Source organism: Abramis brama (genome assembly GCF_963993115.1).
Source record: "Abramis brama genome assembly, chromosome: 1".
Classification (NCBI taxonomy): Eukaryota; Metazoa; Chordata; class Actinopteri; order Cypriniformes; family Leuciscidae; genus Abramis; species Abramis brama.
The window spans coordinates 34,313,933-34,335,798 of NC_139963.1; the positions used below are offsets into that span (position 1 = coordinate 34,313,933).

The 21,866-nt window shown below is 39.1% G+C and overlaps 1 protein-coding gene across 6 annotated transcripts in view; it reads right to left on the minus strand.

The window, feature by feature from the left end:
* Nucleotides 1-21,866, minus strand: part of gpatch8 (G patch domain containing 8) — a 44,031-nt gene that overhangs the window by 12,443 nt on the left and 9,722 nt on the right. Inside the window, exons 1-6 of one of the 6 annotated variants that reach the window (XM_084138721.1) lie at nt 16,463-16,876; nt 13,257-13,275; nt 9,526-9,598; nt 3,093-3,134; nt 324-391; nt 156-242 (exon numbers count right to left, since the gene is read on the minus strand). In XM_084138721.1, coding sequence (XP_083994847.1) covers nt 156-242; nt 324-350 — 114 coding nt within the window. In that variant the 5' untranslated portion in view covers nt 351-391; nt 3,093-3,134; nt 9,526-9,598; nt 13,257-13,275; nt 16,463-16,876. Of the gene's footprint in view, nt 1-155; nt 243-323; nt 1,913-1,977; nt 3,978-9,525; nt 9,599-9,733; nt 11,702-13,256; nt 13,276-16,462; nt 16,877-20,439; nt 20,518-21,866 lie in introns of those variants that run through there. The other 5 variants (XM_084138718.1, XM_084138720.1, XM_084138716.1 and 2 more) reach the window with 5 other exon arrangements.

The window sequence follows — 21,866 nt, forward strand, 5'->3', positions numbered from 1 at the left end:
CACTATTTGAGAAATGTAAGCATATTTATGGCCTTAAAATTATGAAAAGTGAATTTAAGACATAAGAAAAGGCGGGAACCCTGCAATTGACGGAAATCCGTCATAGACTCGCTGCAATTAATGTAAACTTTAATCCCTGTATCATAGAATTTCACCTTGTATTTTTGACGGAGTTCCTCTGTGTCTTCTTTTTCCACTTCCAACACCCGGCGCTTCTCTGTGGCATCTTCTGCATAGTCCAGCTGTGGGCACACATAGGTTAGAAGTGAATATATTAAAATTAACATTCAGAAAGAAAAGAAAGCAAAAACACCAATCGTCACCTCCATTTCCATTCGCCCCATTCCCATGACGTCATATTTGAGGACGATGGGCACTGGATCAGTTCGTCCTATGAGGTTGGGGGGGGGAGAGGCAAAAAGAGAGAGACATAGGACAGAGGTTAGACTTTTGTTCAGATATAAGAGAAAACTCGGGGCGGGACAGCCTGCTTAGAGCACAGGGTGCTGGGTTAGAGAGACTGCCTTCAAGTGCAAGAGACCAGAAAGCTACAGTGAACCAAACTCTAGCCATTCTCACAGCTTCATGTGCAGCTCTCCTCTAAAAGGCCATTCCAGGTGCTGCAATATGACTTGCAAAATGAACTAAGGCTAGTTTTAATCGTTTACTATTTGAGTTTGCTGCCAATTTATTTTGTAATGAACGGCATGCGCTGAAAAAAGTACAAGAAGCTTCCACTGAAAGAAGCAAGGGACAGAAAACAAGGAGGGGAAGGTTGGACTGAAGATTTCACTGAATTTGCCGCAGTGTCCCTACAGTGGCCTGCTTAAGGAGGTCTTATTTCTTTCTTTCTCACTTTTTTTCCTGTTATCGCCCTCCCACTCTTTTTAGTCAAGTCTCAATGCTGAATGGATTGTGTTCTGGCCTACTCATGTTCTTAACTCAGATGACAGAGGCATTTGGGTTGCCGGAAGGAGTGCTTAAGAGAGGGAGGAGATATCAGCATTCACTGCATATTTTCACAGTATTGCGGCAACACTGACTACCTGATCCGAAGTGTGTCTCATAATATTTTCCTCTTTACACCAATTTATCTAGATCTAAACCCTCTCCGAGCTGCTCATCAACTTTCCTACCTGGCTACAGGCCACACCTGGATGCAAATGAGGTTTATGTCCCATATGATATCCTGAAATAGTACTTTCTTTTATTGATCATACGTTTTATATACACAAGCTGTGAAAAGACCTAGATCAGAGGAAAAGTAACATCAGAAAAAATGAACACAAATCAGAATGAAACAAAAAAGACAATCAAAACTACATTGAAGATTGACACATAATTGCTTAATCCACTCATAACCAGCCAAACGAAGCAGAGAGAGAGAGAGTGAGTGAGAGAAAGAAAGAGACACAGGGAGTGAAAGACGGAGAACAGAGAGAATAAGGACACAAGCACTGAGCTACAGCAGCAAAGTGACGTCAAAGGCCAGAGGTTGCCATGGTGACAGTGCAGGGTTGGGGAAAGGATGTACTTACCTGGGAGAGTGTGGGGATGGGGTGGCAAACATACAGACACATAGACAGGAAAGGGTGGGGGGTTTCAAATAAAGGAGAAAAGGCACAAAAACAGAAATCATACTAATTTGCGGCTGCACAGGCTAGCACCATGGTCACAGTCAATCAGACTCCAATCAATCGTTTGGATTTCAGTTTTTTTCTGTCAGTCTTCCTCTTTTTTGTAATTTTTTTGCGGGGAGTTCAAGTTTTAAAAGCAGGATCAGATCATACCCTTGGGCTGATGTAATAATGACAAGGCAAGAAAAATTTGTGAATAACAACAAGGGCCAGTTGCAAGAACTGCTAAGACTAGTCTTACAAGTTAGTCATCAATTTTTTTTTACTATTCACAACTTTTAAAAAAAAGTTACTTTTAAAACGTAGATTGGTCTAATTTGATACAAAAAAAAAATAAGACTGATTACCCCGAACTAACTAGTTGGTCATACTAGTTCTTAAGACACAGTCTTGACATAATGGCTATGTTTATGCAACTGGCACCAGGAGTAACTTAATGTAACTAAGGGCTAGGAATTTGACAAAAAAAAAAAATTTGTGATTTCTTAAAATTATTTATCCATTACCCATGTAAATTACAATTGTGTGATGCCTAAATACCCTTAAGCATTGAAACACAGATTTGAAACTGACAAAAACAGCCCTTGAGCAGAAAGAGACATTACAATTTGCACATTTAAGACTGTCTAATTTGTGAGAGACTGGAGCTTCAGCCCAGTGGTATAATTGTTCCAGTAAGAAAGTGATAAAGGAGCATGTGCGGAACGATAAGGTCCTGAAGGGATTCCAGCCCCCACCAGAGGCTCCAGGAAAGTGCACTGAGGGATTCATACTACCACCAGGGTGCACAAGAGTGTTTATTATCAAAATAGAGAAACTGTATATAATAAATTAAACAGAAGCAGGCCGTTAAAAGACACTAAAACAAGATACCTAATATGGTTTTAGTGTATTTTAACATTCTACCATATCTAATTGGAAACATGGAATGTTTTTGTAATGATTAGCACTGATTGTCTCTGAGTATGTTAGAGTATATCTGAGAATTATCTTTAAAAGGTAGGGGGGAATCCCAAAACCAGGTCCCCAAATCAACGTCATTTCCTCTCCCAAACAATCAGTCTTTGGGAACAACGTGAGGTCAAGACTAGCATTATGCATTCCAGTGAAAGAACATAACGAGACTGGACAAAAATGTGCAATGCAACAAAAAAGGGGAAGTGAATCTAAATATCCCCCAAAAAACTGAAAACAAACAGAATGAGAGTGTTCTAGAAGAGTGCATATTGAACACTAAGAGACGGGCAGCAGAATGAAGACTAATACAAAGAGAGGTAGAGACAGTTTAAGCCTATTAAACACTGGTGCTCTGATGATGAGAGTCATATCAAAACAAGAAATGGGGGGGAAGTAAAATCCAACAAAAATCAAACAAATAAAACAAAACAAAACAAAAATGAAAGAATAAATCAAAAGAAAATAACCAATTCAATCAGGGGTAAAAATAACATTTACCACTAAGTTTACCATCAGCACAACATGGCCAGGATCATAATGCTGCAAAAAAGAAACACCAATTGGTTAAGCAGGAAGATTGAGGCACAAAGAGAGCGTTCAGGGGTAAGGGGTAAGGGGTAAAGGGTTAGGGGTGGGTTTGGGGGCAGGGGCTTTGGTGTACCCCCTACCAATGGGCCTGGGTGATTACAGGGATACCCTCTCACCATCCCTGACTCTCCTCCTCTTTTACTGCTAATTTCTGGTACTATTGTTTCAGGCTTTTGGGTTCCTTGATGACAAAGCAAGGAGGAGTTTCCCCTCTCTTTGATGATTGTCTTTGAACATAAATGTATCAAACCATCACTCAATCCAAAAAGGAGCACTCTCCTCCCCATTTCCCCCTTTCTCCAATCCCCATGCGGGTCCAAGTCTCCACATGAATGTGTTTGAGACAGAGAGGCTGTTGTATACATACTTCATCACGCAGCTGTATGAGCTATGAGAAGCATATGCTGTGAGTGAGCTTTTAGCAGCGCATCGTTCTTATCGGCCAGCAGGACTCTGGCCTCTTTAGAAGACTAGATCTATTTCAGTCATTTTCATCTCGCCATTGATCTAGAATCAATTCCAATCCGTTTTGTGGTCTTTTGCGTTGCTTAAAACTCAGCTTCACAAGACTGGGTCTCTACAGCCAGCATGCTCTGCAGGAGAGGGGGAAGGAGATGGGTCAGGTCAGGTGAGGCTTTCACAAGTACATTTATAATAGGAGAAGTGGGATGCAGGTGGGATGGTGTGAAGACTTCTCCCTGCAAGCTAAAACACCTGAGCCCCCACCCTTTGTTTTGGTGACACATACACACACACACTCTCAACACACACAATTTCCACTCCCACATGTACCACATGTGTACATTCACTTCACAAAAGTGGACGCAGGCAGATAGACCGATCGAAGGCGGAAGGAGGGGGGAGAATGGGCAGGAGATTGAGGCTCATTCTGGCAAGCCATTCAGGGGAATCAAGGGAAAGAGGCAGAATCATGTTCACAGCCAATCAGAGGGCCCCATCTCATCTTCTCAGCCAATCAAAACACCCCCATCGCAGCCAAACATACATTAAACTAATATATACAAGTACTATTCTAACATGGGTGAATTCTGAACAATCAAGAGAAAAAAAATGGGCAATTTCTTCAAAATATTTACTGATTCCATTTTGGTATGAGTTTCAAATCGTAGCGCTGGTATTTTGAGCAGAGAGCGTTTAGTGATTGTAAGCGTATAGAGAAGAACTAAGAAAGGCCGTTAGGCTACACTGTAAAAGGGGGAGAGTTATTTTGTATTATTTACAAGAAAAAACATCCACACGCACACTCACACTTACTCAAACATACACACAAACATACAGTGGGGGAGGTCCTACAAACCTTACCTAAAAACAAGAGTAAAAAAAAGAAAGAAGAGTAAAAAAACAGAGTCAATACAATGGAAACTCAAAGCATTTGGGGAGACATTTCAGTAAATTCACACTCAGTACCAAGGCTCTTTCCAAAAGATAGAGAGAAAAGGAAAAGGATAAGGTTCAAACATCATGGCATAAGCACCATAATGGGTGAACAGGCGTGTGTTTGCTTTTTTGATTGTGTGTGGGTTTGTATGGTATGTATGCAGCTGAGTCCTTTGCACTAAGAGTGAGTGTTCCCAATTCCCAACATGACCACTTGACTGGGTCAAAACATATATCGTCCCTTTTTTATGAGACACATTGAGTCATTTTCTTTGCAGATTCCACCAAAGCAATTTGGCATGTAATTTGGTGTACATGCTTTCCACAAGCTCTCACTCTACCCCTCCTCTCATTTCTCTCCTGCAAGATGGAACTAATCTACTTCCTCAAGCTCGATGGAAAATCTCTTTTACTGCAAACAAACTTCAGACACTCAATCTGCTGTGTGTATTAAACACAAACAGTGTGATGAAAGGAAGATGACAACCAAGAAAGGACAAAACTCTGATCTTTTGAGTGTCTTGCCAAGCTACAAAACAGATGGGTGGTGCCGGGGAGCACTGGAAACATTCCTAATCTGTCACACACTTGACTTGGCTGGGATGACAACCTCTGGCTTCGGCTACTTCCTCTGGGTTCTCCGCACTGCGAGTTCTAAGACAGCAGCAAATGGAGTGTGAATTGTTATGGTAAAGGCGAAAAAGAGAGATGCTGTTCTGGTTTCTGTTGTCACTGCTTAGGGAAACGCTGTCTCTCTGTGAAGTAATGCTGGCAATATAAAACTTAAGAAATATGGTGAACATCACAATGATTTTGTTGGCCCATTAAGCTTCATAAAGGGCAAACAACCTCTTTCTACTGCAACTTGTGATTATAAGAGCAAAACGAAGGAGATATTTAAAATGGTCTCTGATTTAAACCTCAGCAGAAAAATTGCTATGCTAAAAATGGTAGTTCTTCTGATCGCACCCTTTTAAGCCATTTTAGAGCAGATATAAATATATATTTTCAACATTATTCTAACAGCATGTACACTTTCATTCAAAAGTTTGGCATCTTTTAAAAAAAAAAAAGTTTTTAAAAGAAGTCTGAAATGCTTAAAGCTGCTTATTTGATCAAGAATACAGTAAAAACAGTAATATTGTGAAGTATTATTACAATTTATTTTGTCTTTACGATTACTTCCAATCAACTTAATGCATCTTTACAACATAAAAGTATTAATTTCTTTCAAAAAATGATCCTGCTATTTTGTTATTTTTCCTACTATGGTTGAAATGGGATGTTCATGTCCATGAGAAGCGGTCACTGGGAGCAATGAAAACCAATATTATGCCTTTTCCATTTATGCACACTGAGAACTGATTAAGATCTTGGGCTTTTACACAACGCTGACTTCAGCACTTGAGTAGCAGAGCTTAACAGCTGCAGGCCAGTGGTCTAGAGTGTGCACGTGTGCAAATGTTCACAATAAAAGCAGTCTCTAGGGAGAGACTCAAATACTTGCCTGATGGGCCGAATGACCTTGCAAAAGTTAGCTGCCACAAACCTTCACTGTTTGCTTTCAATCTAAACCTTTCTGCTAAAATGATTGGTAAAGGTAATTTTAACAAGGCAGCGTGTCAGACAGGTGTCAGCTGAGTTTGCCTCCTTTCACCTTGTTGAGAACATCTCGTACTGATTTACATGTGGGCAGATCAATTTACATGTTTGTGTGCAAACATACAAAACCTCTCATTGCACAGAAGTTGCAATGAGGAACAAAGAGAAAAAACAAAAGAAAGATATTTTTGTTAAAAATAAAAATAAAAATCACTGTTCTTTTGAAATGTGCTCAGAAATCTAAACATTCTTTCAGGCTATGATTCACTACATTTTGTTCTGCTCTTACTACTGATGCACTAAGAGGATGACACATACTTGCATTCCTCATTGTGTGCTTTATTTCCTGCAGGCTTTGCAGCGTGACTGCTGCACACATGCATCCTGCTGGGATGATAAGAGCCTCTGAGTGGGCCTCTGAGTGAGTTCACGTAGTATAAACAGCGCAGCGCTTCTGGGTTGTACGTCAGAATGTAGGCTCACTATTGGCCGACGCTGGTCATGTGTGTGATGCGTGTGATGGTGTAGCGAAAAGGACGAAAGTCTTACGGGGTTGGAACAACATGAGGGTGAGTAATTACTGACATAATTTACATTTTTGGGTGAACTAACCCTTTAATAAGAAAAGTCAACATGAAATCTAACACGTTGTACATCTCAGCTCTGCTCTTAGCGCAACAAGAGACAAAGTGATCTTCTGCAGGGAAGAATGGCTCATATGCATGTTATTCTACCAAACAACCACTGAACACAGACAACAATACTGCATCAATACAGCATATCGCCAGGCCATAAGTCAAGTGCAGGGGAGAAAGTAGAGGGGGAACTGGGTGAGGACAGAGGGATGGAGAAAGAAATTAAAGAGTTGTTCTTCCTTAGCAAATGCACTAAAAAAGAACAGTGAATGCTTTTATCTGGTGTGACCCACAGGATCTCATGACCATTTCGGTTTCTCTTTGATACTGGGTATGCATGAGTGATAGGGTGTGTCTGTCTGTCCATATCAGGGATGTGCATAAGTAATTGAGCCGTTAAGTACTCCTCCTACACCGAATACTTTGCTTGTGCAAATTGATTTACCCTTTCCAACTTAATTTTAAGTATTATTTTAATTATATCAATATCTTATTGCTTTAATAAATGCATATTCCTCATTAAGTTTTGTGAAAAAGCATTAAGGTTTTGATGCCAAAACCATACCATTTTTAAATTGTTTTGGGTGATGTAATGTTTGTGAATAAAACAAAATATAAGCTTCACTTGAAAACTTATTTTAAAATGTTTTTTAAATTTAAACCCGACTGTTCAAAAATCACACCTAGCCGGTTTGCGGTCTAAAAATGCCAGTAGGTGGCAGCAAGTGACTGTCTCAATGAGTGAGTCATTGAGTAGTTTATTCAGCAGATTCGTTCAAATGGCTGAATCATTGAGAAACTAAGGAAATTACTGTCTTTATGAATGGATCATTGATTCATTCAAAAATGCTTATTACATGGGAGACAGACAATGGTTGTTGAGACCGTTGGTCGTTTGCATGTTTGGAACTATTTTCATTGGTGAAAGAGCAAAAACAGACAATATTGTGCCTAAAATTGTCACTTTCTCGTGTCCACTTGTAAGAAATAAATCTTTCACTGGCCCCACCACAAAAAAAGTAACAAATAAATGAAATAAATAAAACAGGCTATAGACTTTGTTGTTTTTTACTTATAACCTCAATAAATAAGGTTGTGACACCAAAATCTACAACTATTAGGCTGCTGTCCCTTTAAGAGCAGCACAGATCCAATATACTGTTACACATTGCTTTTATTTCTCAACTGTTTTTGTTTACTTAAGATATAACAGACTGTTTCTAGAATACTAGCCGAGATCAGCATTTTTTTATGTAATTTTGTGTGAATATGTCCTTTCAAGCGCAAGATGATGTGAAAGAGCTCAATTCAGCATTCACACGCTATCTGCGAAGCGGCTTTCTGGGCATGCATGCACAAAACTTTTCACACTATTTAATTAAGTTCTCTTTTGAGTCCTCTTGCGCTTTAATATTTAAATTTGCAAGGCTTAAAAACACGTGCAATTGATAAACTTTCGTGATGCAGCACTTGCTCAATCGGGCAAGTGACAGTTGCGTTAACAGTCCTGAGCGAAGTTTACGCTAACTGTCCAGAGTACTTTACGCTGGCCCCCTGCCATAGGATAGTCCTTATTGTCGAGCCCTGCCCTCTGTTGAAATAAAAGAGGCAACTTCGTCTATACACAAGGACTAAAAAAACCCAAATCTAATAGATTAATATCGATTCTGGAATAAAAAAATAAAAAAACGATTTTGAAATTGTAAAATATAAATAAATAAATCTATTTTTTCCCAGCCCTATTAATGTCACAGACAACAACAAGTTTATTAGGCTGCTGTCAATTTAAGAGTTGACACATGACACAGATCTGACACACATCCTATTTTCTCACAACTCTTTACGTTCATTTAACACTTCTTTAACTCATTTAAGACTGTGCATATGAGGACACTTGAAAAAAAATGGGAATTTTGACAATTTTGTGTTTTTGTCCATTCAAGTGCAAAAGATAATTCAGCGCTGTCTGAAGCGGTATTCTGTGTGTGCGTTTTGGGTGTTTGTTCACAGAGAGCTGGTTCACAGACTTCACAGGGTTTTTTTCGCGTATTATCGCACTTGAATGAATGATAGTGTGATCATATACTGTAGCCCAGCCAAAGGATGACAGAAAAAACAGATGCCGCATTAATTGCGTTACATATTTTTAATGCTGTTAAACTGAAAAAAAAAAAAGGAAAAAGAAAAAGAAAAAAAAAGTTTCTGTTTTTTTTGTGCAAAGTGAGTGAATGTCATTTCCCACATAGTTAAAACAATTACAATATACCATTCTATAAAATCATAAAAAACATCTACATTTTTTACAGTATTAACTACAAAATCACTCAAATACCCATCTCTTGTCCATATCTACTCAAGACTATAATTCTCCATAGAAAAGCTAGTGCACTCAATGCTTATCTGATGTCACCTCTTGCCAGTCTACCAACTCCTTCCCGTCTATCCATCTCACCCTGTCTTCCCCCATTCACTGTATCAACACTACTGTCCTAACAAATTAATTCCTCACAGACATCCATTAATGTCAGTACAAATGAGAAATACAAATGGGTGTGCTGGAACAGAATAGAGAGAGATCAGAAAAGTAAGAAAGAAAACATTTTTACAACTGATCAAACCATAGGGAATTGATGCTGTTGGGTGGAAATCAAGAGACAGAAAGAGTGGGAGAGATTGAGCTTTACAGTAAATAAAAAGTGCTTGCTTACCCTGCATGGTTTTGCCCAGGCCTTGACCCAACTTCCAGCCATGTTTCTGAAGGAGCCGGTGCCCAATGTTATCCTGATGTGAGGAAGAAAGGAAAGAAAGACCACAATATTCCAATAATAAGAAGCGCTTTCCTCACACACGCACACACTCACACTGAGTCACAAGTACACATGATAGGCAGACAACTGTCAAAACATCCTCACTCACTGTCATCAACATTAGCAACATCTGCTACACCTTTAAACTCCTTGTCTGATGGGGAGCGGAAGGGAGAGAGGGAGATAGATAGAAAGAACAAGAGGAGGAAAAGTCATTGGGCTCTGTAATAAGGCATATATCTGAAGCCCTTACAGTCTAGTGTTTGTTGTGGAGGAGTAATTGAACCCAACTTCATTCTAAAACCTATAGTGTAAAATCTAAACTACAGCTTGGGCATTCCTCAAATGAACAACTAGTGGAGGTAACAGCTAAAAGGGATGTAAGTTTACACTACCAACCTCTGAGTTTACTAACTCACTTTCAGTGGAGGGAGGAACCTACGGTTATATATGTATCATTACACACAAATACATACATAAACCGTCTCAGGGAGAAAGATTAATGCACAAACTAAGGGGGAAGGAACGGCACAGACAGAGTTTGCATACACATACAAACCAAACACTTTCACAAGCTTTTTGTGAGTTCATCATCATGACAACAGAGCCACCACAAAAAAAAAAACACAGTATGTAGCTGTAACGAGAGTGAAAGGAGGAGATCGAGGAGTGAGACAGTCAGAGAGGTAGATTGATAGATTTATGGAGAGACAAAAAAGAAAAGTAGAGAGGGAGGCCTCGGTTACCATTGAGAGGCTCGATCTGCATGTGTGTGAGTGTGTTTGCATTTTATAGACTGATCTGATGCTTCATACAAAAAAAAAGAACAAAAAAAAAGAAAAAGAAAAACAGAGGATACTCTGAAACACATGAAATGCAAGAATATATATATATATATTTAAAAAATCAAGCTTAAAGTCACAACAAAAATATAAACAGCTTTAATCAGATCCAAGCATAAAGAAAAAAGAAATAATGGATGGATAATATATAAAAAATGTGAACAATTAAATATTTCTTTTTATCTACAAACACACACACACCACAAATAAAGGCCAATATGAACAACAATAAATAAATAAATAACGAGGTGAAAACCAAAACCATTAACCAGCATGCAGCTTTTTGTTAAACCACTTTAACAAAAAGAGACGGCGGTGTTAGTCGTGTCTATATAGTAGTAAGCATATTCAGGAAGGGAGAGGGCAGCAGAGAACTTATGAAGTTGTTACAGATGAGGGCGAGCATATTACAGTGGTGATGCATAAGGTCATCTAAACAGATGTCAAAACCTAGAGAGAGCATAAGATGGAGCAGCCATGAGTGTAGTGTGAGAGGCAAGGAGTGGAGCAAGTACAAGGTTAGAGCATTATGGGTAGGGAGGGAGTGGTTACCCCCACAAGACACACCCACTTTCCATTACTTTCCACTCTGCCAATTGTTTGCCACGCCCACGCAATAGTTTGGCCAATTTGGATACTGAACGCTAAACTGACAGCCCTAAATATCCATTTTATATATATAAAGCCATCAGTCTTACAAGTCTGTTATTAGAGATCCGTGAGGCTTGTTTTTAATAGTGCTTCAAAATAGCTACTCCATTTCTTTTCCTTGCTTTGGTGTTAAGACTGCTACTGGGATTTGATCATATTTTTCCATTTATTTAATGGGGTTATTGCAACAGGCCTCCTGAGATGTCCCTAACTCTTTTAAGAGTCGAGTTAAGACTGAAATGAGAAAACTTGTGGCAAATGTGTGGCAAAAAAGACCATTTACTCAAGTTAATTTCACTTATATGAAATTAAACAAGGTAGAATAAACTAGCTGTTACATAGACCAATTTTTTTTTCTTTTTTTTTACAGATTTTCACACTTTTCTACTTCTCAATAGGTCTCTAAAGATTTTTTTGAAAGTCTCTTATAGTCACCAAGGCTGCATTTATTTGATCAAAAATACAGTAAAAAATAATATTGTGAAATATAATTACAATTTATTCTTCCTGTGATGGCGAAGCTGAATTTTTAGCAGCCATTACTCGAGTCTTGATTTTCAAAAAAAATTCACAATATGATATATAAAATGTCTTATTAGGGCTAGGCAGTATGACGATACCACTTTGATGACAGACTTTGGCTAAGGCATTTCAGAATGACCAAAACTACACTTCAGATGCTGTGCAAAAAGATTGGTCCGCTAGTTAGTCCAGTTATGCTATCCCACTGCGTCCCATTACCTGCGTCCCATTACTTTTATTCAGTAAATGTGTTTCCCACATAGTTAATGCACACGTTTTTTGTGATATCCAAAATGCGCATAAAAATAGGTGGATGGAAATATAGCTATTGTTATTATATGTATTTTAAGTAATTTTAAAGGCTTAGGTCTTTGCTTAGTTCCATTTTTATTACCAAAGAAATATTCAATCACTCAATTAATCGACAATTGACAGATTACTCGTTTACCAAAATAATCATTAGTGAAAGCCCTACTCAAAACTATAGTAATATTATTGTTATTCAAAATTGTATTATTTATTGTATCAAAAAGCAGAGCTAACAATAATTACAAATCAGTTCTGCTTATTGGTTATAACCATACAAAAACAATCAATATCATATCGGCCTTACAAAATGAATAATGGTCGAGCTATCCTTTTATACATCTTATTATAATCTTCCATACAAAATAACAGTGTTAAATCTTCAGCTCATTTATATCTCAGCTTGGAGAGTGTACATACCTCTCAGCTTCATACCTGCAATGTGTGTGTGTGTGGCGACAGAATATGGAAACGTTTTCTCCAGATGGTCTTGCATGGGGAGCTGCACTAATACTTATCTTGTACAAAATCCCCTTTGAGCCTCTGGACATCCAAACAGTTATGTGCATGTTCTTCCGTTCAAATTACAGGGATGAAAAAAGGAACAAGACCATGGGATAACGATCATTTCCTTTTCTGTATTTATAGTCAGCAGAGGAGGCCACAGAACGCACATTAAAACCAGCATAAGGCCAATTACAGCTCGCATGTACCTCTAAAGAAATGATGGCAGAACAGAATTCATCATAAGACAGATGAGCTCATTGCGTACATATGTGAAGAAAGACCACAGGATCAAAAGAGTGAAGGTCCCAGGATCTTTCATTTATCAGCAGTGCAGATGCGCCTGCAGTAAGCCCAACCCAAAAGGCCTGCAATGCAGTGGCTCTGCAGCATCCTCTGCTAACAACACACAGCATTTCATCATTCTGAAGACTGGAGGAGAATCTAAACAGGGTGCGCATTGAGCTGACCTCACATTACCTCTTCCTGCTGAGTGGAGCACTTTACATAGCAAATGTGAACTCCTCTTTCCCAAACAGGAGAACATTAGATCAAGAGAACAGAACTTGGGGAAGAAAGCTATCTTTGCCTAGTTTAATTCTTCATATGAGCCAATCAGAATCAGTCGAATGTGGCCCAGGGCCAATCACCGGGCCCGTGGATGGCGTGTCAGGCGGACGTGGGAGGCGGGTGGGTTTTGTGGGGACAAACGGATGAATGCACTAAAATAAAACAGACAGATGAAGAGCAACAACGCCGAAGAATCCAACAGCAGTGCAAGTGGAGTGAAAACATGTCCATACGAACCTGGCTTTTAAACCCTGGGCTGTCAAAAGAACAGTCAAACGTCACACAAACTGAAGAAACTGGCCAATCTCTACAGCTTTCTACTGGTCACACTGTCTCTTTGATCCACTACATTACCACAGTGAATTCACACATCTACACATCCACTAACTGGCAGTTAATTCATATAAATGATTAAAAAACAACAACAAAATGTTATATTGTCCAAACATATACACTCCCACAAGAAAAGAGTGATAAAGAGTGATGTTATCAACATAGTAATAGCAGGGAGTGAGAAAGGGAGAGGAAGGTGGGATTAAATTAAAACCAAACAGAGACGTGCAGGGCAGCGAGTGGTTTAACAGTGCGTTTGGGGCTTTGATAGCTTCATTAAGACTGATTTAAAAATTGAGAATGAGCTACACTAAATTTGATGTTTTATACTGTGCAATACTGAAGCGTAGAAAATTCACAGTACCGTCGTTACAAAAACATGTCAAACGTGTAAATAAAACGTAAAGAAACGCAACTTTCTTTTTTTCGAATCTTTCTGCCCATGAAAAATGTAAATACGAAAATAGAAAGGACTATTATGTTGATGCATTGAGAATAAAAAAAAAAACATCTTAAAGTGACTAGGAATTGATGGTCTCAGAGACCAATGGAAATGTAAAAATCAAAAGACCTATAAGGGCTGTGACACACCAAGCAGACGGTCAGTTTTCACAGTATGTTCTACATGTCGGGGGGAGTTCACCCAATTCAGTTGAATTGGCAGTCGGCAAAAAAGATCGCTTTGAATAGCTGTTCAGTTTAGTGAACGAGTCAGTGCATGAGAATAAAAGCGAAAGTGATGAAAGAGAGCAAAGAAGTCAAGACAGCAGAGACAGAAGGCTGTTCTAATTTGACATCATCTTACCTGGGCATTCCAATACGCAAATATTTTGATAACAATATGAGCTGCCTGGAATGAAGAAAGTGAGCAGATTGATATTCAAAATGGTAAGCAAGCCCTGCTTTATTTAGGGTTTGTATATCTGTAATGAGTCCTAATTTCAGTTTCCATTTTTGAATGACGAATATAGAGTTCTGATACCTGCTGATATAGACAGTTATTTCATACATGCAGGTGCAGAACACATTTGCTAATTGGCAGTCGCCTGTAGTCCTTTTGCTGCCGCTAGTTCTTTGACGTTGGCGTGGTGTGTCACAGCCTTAAGAGCCAGTAATTGGTGGCCAATGATGAAACCATTTATGAGGTGACAGTGTTCTTGCTGACCTTCATGCTCTAAAGTATCTGACATTTTGGTGTCCAGCTACAAACAGAGATAACCAAAAACAGCCAGAGAGATCAGAGCAGGAAAGTTTTATCAGGTTAAGGTGGGTTGGGTAATGGGCTAGTCGTTTTTTTTTTTTTGGGGGGGGGGGGGGGGGGTATGTTTGGTATGTATGTTTGTTTGTTTGCTAGGGGACCTTGAAAGCTGGTGTTGATTCATTGTGCTTATGGAAGAGACGGAGAGAAATCTAACACATTCTCTTACTGCCAGAGAATGTAAACTACTCGGATCCAAATGGGAGGACAGCAGGGAGGCTTTTTAATGTCACAGTGGCACAGTTTTCTTATGCGGAGTGGCCACAACTGCATTTAGCCACACTTATTGTCTGAATGTCACTGCATTAGAGAGCAAAACATCAAACCAAGAGGCATCTGAAAACAATGATGCTAGAGGAATTTTATAATTACTTTTAATGAACAACTCATCTGCAGTACATCTCTGTATAAATTAAATCCCAAATAACCTTTGTTCCTTAATTCATTCCACTTGGGTTGATATTGTGCCCTTTAATGCAGACATTAAGTATGGCTAAAGTGTCCAAACACTTTTTGGTGCCACTGAGTTCCTGGAAAGTCGTGGTCTTCAGTATTTAATCTCTAAACTTTACAATAATAAAGAAGAAAAGGAGAAGACCGTGATGATGGAAAAGACACCTTAGCTATAGGATCATGTCTAAAGGTCAGGGTTCTTTTGAAATGGCAAACCTTGACCTTTCTATCACACCATTTCCCGGTTTAACTCTCGCACAGAAGATCAAGAGCTTCGTTAAGAGAATGTGTGTGGACTAAATGTTTTGAAGAATGCCTGTACCAATTTTTAAGGCCTTTTAGGTTGGAAATTGTTGTACCAGTGAGATATATCAGTCACTCATAGGCTATGTTTACACAGTCAGCATTTGGGACTTAAAATCATATTCAAAGCCAAGCCATTTTTTTCACAGTGACTGGCAATTAAAAACAGGGACTTGCAGAACACTGGAAAGTCTTATGTAAAATAAATGTGTCCAATCAAGGTGCACATTTCGCCCACCAATCTTGATTAACGTATAGCAACTTTGGATGCTTTTTTTTATATTTATATTTAAGTGTAGAGCACAACGCTTGCGTCTCACACAGATCACAAAACTGAGTTGAGCAGTGCCGGTGGAACACAGCGATTGGATCTAAAACCTTGGGATATCAAACAGCTCGTTTAACCATCTCTGCGAGTTACCAGAACCCCAAAAGAAAATACATTCAAGACACTGACTGACAGACAACTAGATTTCCAGGGTGGTTTTGTTCACACAGCACAGGTTTACCAAGTCCACTCTAGATGCGGCTGTCCTGAACATTTAAGGGAGTGATGCTGGTCATAAATGCTTTTGTGACTCTCGTTAACCAAATTGTGTGAAAATAACCATATTTAGCGGTGCAAAACAGGACGGACAATAGTATTTCCTTATACATCAATGTAGTCATAATGCATTCTGAGTTTCCTACAGTATTTAAAGTTAGTTAGACACCATGAGTAGCGATAACAATCATGTTATGTGTGTGATTTACGTGATGTTTGTCATTTGACTTGGTCACTGCCCAGTGCACATCTCCTTGGGTTGGGGGGCGAGAAAAGGAAGATGAGAATTAGGGTACATAGTAAGATGAAGGGGAGTGTGTGTGAAAGAGAAACTAATGCTACAGACTTAACATGCAAACAGACAAACAAAGGTGTTAAGAGAGCAAGGAAAAGGGAAGAAGTAGATAAAAGCATATGGGAAAATAAGAGAAGATCCCGATTACCACAAACCTCTAGCTGCCTACAGATCACACACAATGATTGGCAGAGGAGAGGCATGGGAAACAAGAGCGTGACAAACACAGTCCTCAAACACAAGACGCACACACATACATGCAGCGATGGCTGTCACCGTCCATCCGGACCAGCTGCTAGGAGTTCTGCGATATAAATACACCACTGGTGTTTGGTGGAAAATAGCCCTGACACACAAGATCTACAAAAGGAAAACGGGGGGCAAATAAACCAAAGCTCAGATATTGCTGTGTGTTTGTGTGATTGAGGAAATATTATGCACTGTATACTATGTTCTGAGTGTAAAAACTGAATTGACAGTGATAGCCATTGCTTCCTGCGGTGTGTAACGTCACTGCTCTTCACGAACACTGTGTGTGGCAGTTCTGCTCTCCACACCCCTCCATAGACAATAGTGCAGGAGCAGGAATCATTTGGTTCAGGCAGGCAGCCAGGCCACCTCTCCTGCTCTCTCTCGTGTCCTTCTGACCAGCAGATCTGCCCCGTTCATAACTAGACACATGAAAACATACTTCTACAGCTTGTTAAAAATGATCGGACATGAATACATGATTCAAAGTCATACTTACAATAATAAAAGCTATTAACATGGTAGAGAATTTGTCCAGTATCACAAACCATGTCCAGTATCACACTCAACAATAAGGATTTATTTTTCCAGCCAGTCTGCTTGTCCCACTGCACTTATCTTGTTAATATTTACAATTACCCCATGACAAAAACAAATATAGTTTTTATTTAAATACATTTCTTGCAATCAAGAAATATTTAAAACATTTCTTTACCATTTATTGTCAAAATTAAAATAAATCAAAATATATATCATGTTTAAAATTGCCAATAACGGATGGCTTAACTGGGATACTCTCACACTGGCCCCATGTGTGTGGCCTATCCTTATTGTTGAGCCCTGAGAGAGAGAGAGAGAGAGAGAGAGAGAGAGAGAGAGAGAGAGAGAGAGAGAGAGAGAGAGAGAGAGAGAGAGAGAGAGAGAGAGAGAGAGAGAGAGAGAGAGAGAGAGAGAGAGAGAGAGAGAGAGAGAGAGAGAGAGAGAGAGAGAGAGAGAGAGAGAGAGAGAGAGAGAGAGAGAGAGAGAGAGAGAGAGAGAGAGAGAGAGAGAGAGGCTGAAATTTACCCTAAAATAAAGTTGCCTTAGTGTAACTGGAGCAGAGAGGACAACATGGAGAGGAGGAGAGGCATCCGGCATGCAAGCCTCTGCAATACAGAGCGAACCAGACAGAGAGACAGAGACGAGAGCTGCCTGCGATATTATCTACATGCCTAGTCAGCGAAAAATGCAGTCCCAGTTGCACAAGCACCATGCCAGCACATAATGACAGAGGGTACTGTACACCGAATCACTGTGTTGGACAGAAAGAAGGACAGAATGATGAGAGAGACAGAGAGATAGTGAGAGAGACAGACAGAAAGAGCAAGAGTGAGAGACAGAGAGAGTGAGAAAGCGTTACAAGGAGCCCCTAAAGAGACAGGAGGAGAGCAGAGCGTGCAGATACAAACCGGGTCAGAGCTGCTTAGCTAATTGGGGCCAATTCGCTGCAGGAGAGAAATGTCGAACACCCCAAGTTGTGTACAATACTGAAAATATCTGAAATGAACTGTCCTACACAAACACTAACACAAAAAACAAAAACACACAAGATACTGGGCACTAGTGTGCTCATACACAGTTACACACACACACACACACCACTTTCTCTCAATCAAAAGGCACACATTCCCTCTAGCTCTCCTATGTGAGGTGGACGACACACTGAGTGGTTCATATCTAAATCAGGTCAGTTTAGCTTGAATCAAACGGAGCAGACACACAGACCAGTTGTGTAATTCAAATGGTAGCGTGTCTGCGTATCAAAGGTCTGCCTCCAAGTCTGTCAAATCTGACTGACTCAGAGTGAATGTATTGATCGAACGCTTTATTTGAACCACTAAATGTCTGTGCATGGATGTATTATTCTAGCTCTGAGAGCTGACGCACATGCGCATCTTCTAAAGAGGCTTTTTTCTGTATGCTTAGAGGACTCCATTTGCAAGATAGAGTGAACTAAACAGCCTGTTGTGGTTCAACGTCAAACCTATGAAACCTATGCAGCATGTGTGTTTGCAGCTTGTGTTGGTGTGTCAGTCAAAACACTAATTACTGATTAAAGGAACAAAGCATAAGCAGATTTGTCTCAACTACAGTTGATAATCATTTAGTGGGATTCTCTTTCAAATCTTAATCATATTTTGACTGATATTATTGACATTATAACACCATGTCTACACCGGATGCGAGTGGCTCAATGCGACAAAAAAACAATAGAAACCATTACAATCAGTGATGCTGTCTACACTGGATGCGGCGCGAAACAACAACTCCCCAACAGTAAAATGATGCCTCGTTCTATTTCAGAAGTACTGCGAGCACTGACGCTACTTCTGACACTAAGAAGAAATGGATTTGGAACGGTTGCTTTGTCACTTCAAAAAAGTGATGTTCTTCCTCAGTATTTTTGTATTGTTTTTCAGTGCAAATGTCTAAAGATACATTTACATGACATGCAAAATTACATCAGAAATGAAGTCTTGTTTTCTGAGAAACTGATCTAAATTAAGTGAGTTTATGATTAAAAACCAGAAGAAATATCTGCCAATGGGCTCATAAAATCAATTTAATTCTAAGGGAAGTTCATATAACTCATTGACATATTTATTATTGTTTTAAGCATAGTCTCACATCATGTTGTTCAATTTGTTCAAGACTTAATTTTTACATTTGCAAACCAAGCAAATGTATCTATTTGTATTGGAAAACAGGACAAAATACTATTAATTTAAATCTTTCTGCTCTGATTTTATATATGCAAGGGCAAATTAAGACTTTAAGACCTTTTTAAGACCTCCAGAAAACCTGTATATTTTAAAAAAATATTTTAAAATAAATTCAAATTATAATATTCTAAATTATTCCTGTGACGGCAAAGCTGAATTTCCAGCATCATTACTCCAGTCTTCAATCACATAATCCTTCAGAAATCATTTAATATGCCGATTTGGTGATCAAGCAACATTTCTAATCATTATCAATGTTGAAAACAGTTTAAATTACTTTACTATCACTTTTGGTCAATTAAATGTGTCTCTGAATAGAAAGTATTCACTTCTTTCAAAAAAAGTTTTAATGGTTTTTGTGGATTGTTTGATTAATATTTGTTTTTTGATCTCTGTTCAACTTGTTGCATATGTAACCAGTCTCACAGTTGTCATTAACTAACTTAACTTTTAAAGAAAGAGGGCTAACTGTATTGTGGCATATGCTGGATATACTGTGGCTATCATGAGGGCCCTTGGCATCCTCCTACACTGAAGCTGAATCAACGGAGCTCATCAAGGACAACACCCAGAGGAGCATGCAAATGTACAAGCGGACAAACACTCCAGGTCTGCACTTTGAAATGGCCTTGGATAGGGCAGTTACTCAAAAAAATTGAGCAATCATGGGTAAAAGATCAAAATGTATGTCTCGAACAAAGAGTCTGGCCAATGTTGAATTATATATCGTGACTGTGCATGTCTGTTTCTACCTTAACCTTTTCTACAGTGTGCCATCCACTTCACATTTTAAACACGTCAAAATAAACTTATTTCATTCAGGAATCCCATCTAACATTCACACAAGCACACACCCATCCTCTCTCACATCTGTGATCCAAAAAACAAAAAAACAAAAAAACAGCAAGTTGATCACAGTGATTGGTACAATCCAACAGATCTGCTTCACCTGTGTCTTTATTATACAGTCACACAGGTGATGACACCAGATGTGTTCACTGAAGGCCGGAGTGGAGAACAGGGAAGGGGGTCTACGGTGGCCTCCAGAAATGGAGTGCTGACTTATTTACCAAAAAGGATATGATTTGACTATCTCTAAAATAAGGGTAGGGGCTGACCATAGAGGTGGTGTGGCTATCCCTGACTGGACCAATCATTCACACTCTCACACACAGGAAGCAGCTGTTCTAGTCAACAGTACCAAGTGAGGTGTGCAGCCTTACCGGTTCTATGGGCTTGTCCAAAGAGGCCTGTTCCAACTCCAACTGACCTTCCTCATACTGGTCAAAGTGATTTCCACCCTGAGAGGAGAGAGACAAGGAAGATGACAGATTAAAGCAGAGCAAACATTCCCTGTAAAATTATTTATGTGCTAAAATGAAGGATGCTCCTCAATGTTTCCCCTCTAAAAATGAAATTGCATACAAAACAAACAGAAACTGCAATGTTTCATTCTTAAAGGAAACAGTACTGAAACATTCAGTTTTAATGAACCGATTCTTGGCTTCATGCTTAGTGCCAAAATCCTGACAAACTGGATCATTCATCTACCTCGATTCCAGCAGCAGGAATTTAATCAGATGAGAAAAACGAGGTCACCTTGAAAGGGAGGAGGGGGTGATTTCCAATCCACCTGCTCATCTTTTTCTCTATGAAATATAGGTCAGTCAGTCTAGCAGTTTTTTCCTCTTTATTCTATTGTTATTTTTTATTCTATTGTTATTTTTTATCTTTTGCCACTTTCTACTGATTAGAGGAAATTTGCAGGAAGAGGAATGAGAATGGGCTGGAATCAATTCCGTGTCTGTAATATGATTGTCACAACTTAAAGCCAAACCATTGGCTTCACATTTGGTCTATTACAAGAAACCAGGGACCAGTCTTAAAGTAAGACAAAAGTAAGTTTGTGTAAGACAACAACAGAAGTAGTAACAGATCAAGAAAACAAACAAAAACTAAAAAAGTGAGACGGGGACTTGGAATTATCTATCGGTTGTTGATCTAAATGCGACCTTGAGGTTGATTGCCAGAAAGGAGCAGGGTTTAAGCAGACTAAATGATCCAGGTATGTCACCAGAGAGACTTTTGTCGTCTTGTTCACTGGAAGATTGAGCTGTTTTGATTAATCTCAAAAAAATTAAACATGGAAAAAAAAAAAAATAGGTGAATCATTCATAAGATGCATTAAGAAAATGGGCCGGTTGAATTTACATTTCATGCTGACTTGAAGCTTTGATTTCCACTCTTTGAAACCATTCATCTTGATCATGGCAAATGAGTAGACAGAATATTAAAAAAAAAATTATACAAACAGAAAAAAACAGAAAAAGACTGACAATAGGTAAAACTGGTTAAGCTGTCAGCTGTTGTTGCACTCCGTGTGCCATCAGAAGCCTCTGCTACAGGGAGTCAACATCTCCCAATGACAAGGCAATGACACCAGCACTTACCCACCTGCATACAAACAGTTTAAACCAGAACTGGCTACTATAAGATATTGAAGAACACAGATAGAGATGTATTTATTAAACGATTAGTCGGGCGATTATTTTATGGATTAGTCGACTAATCTAACGACTAATTTGAATTAATTATCCTGTCTGTTATTCGCATATCTCTCGAACCGTTACTCCGATGGATTTCAAACTCG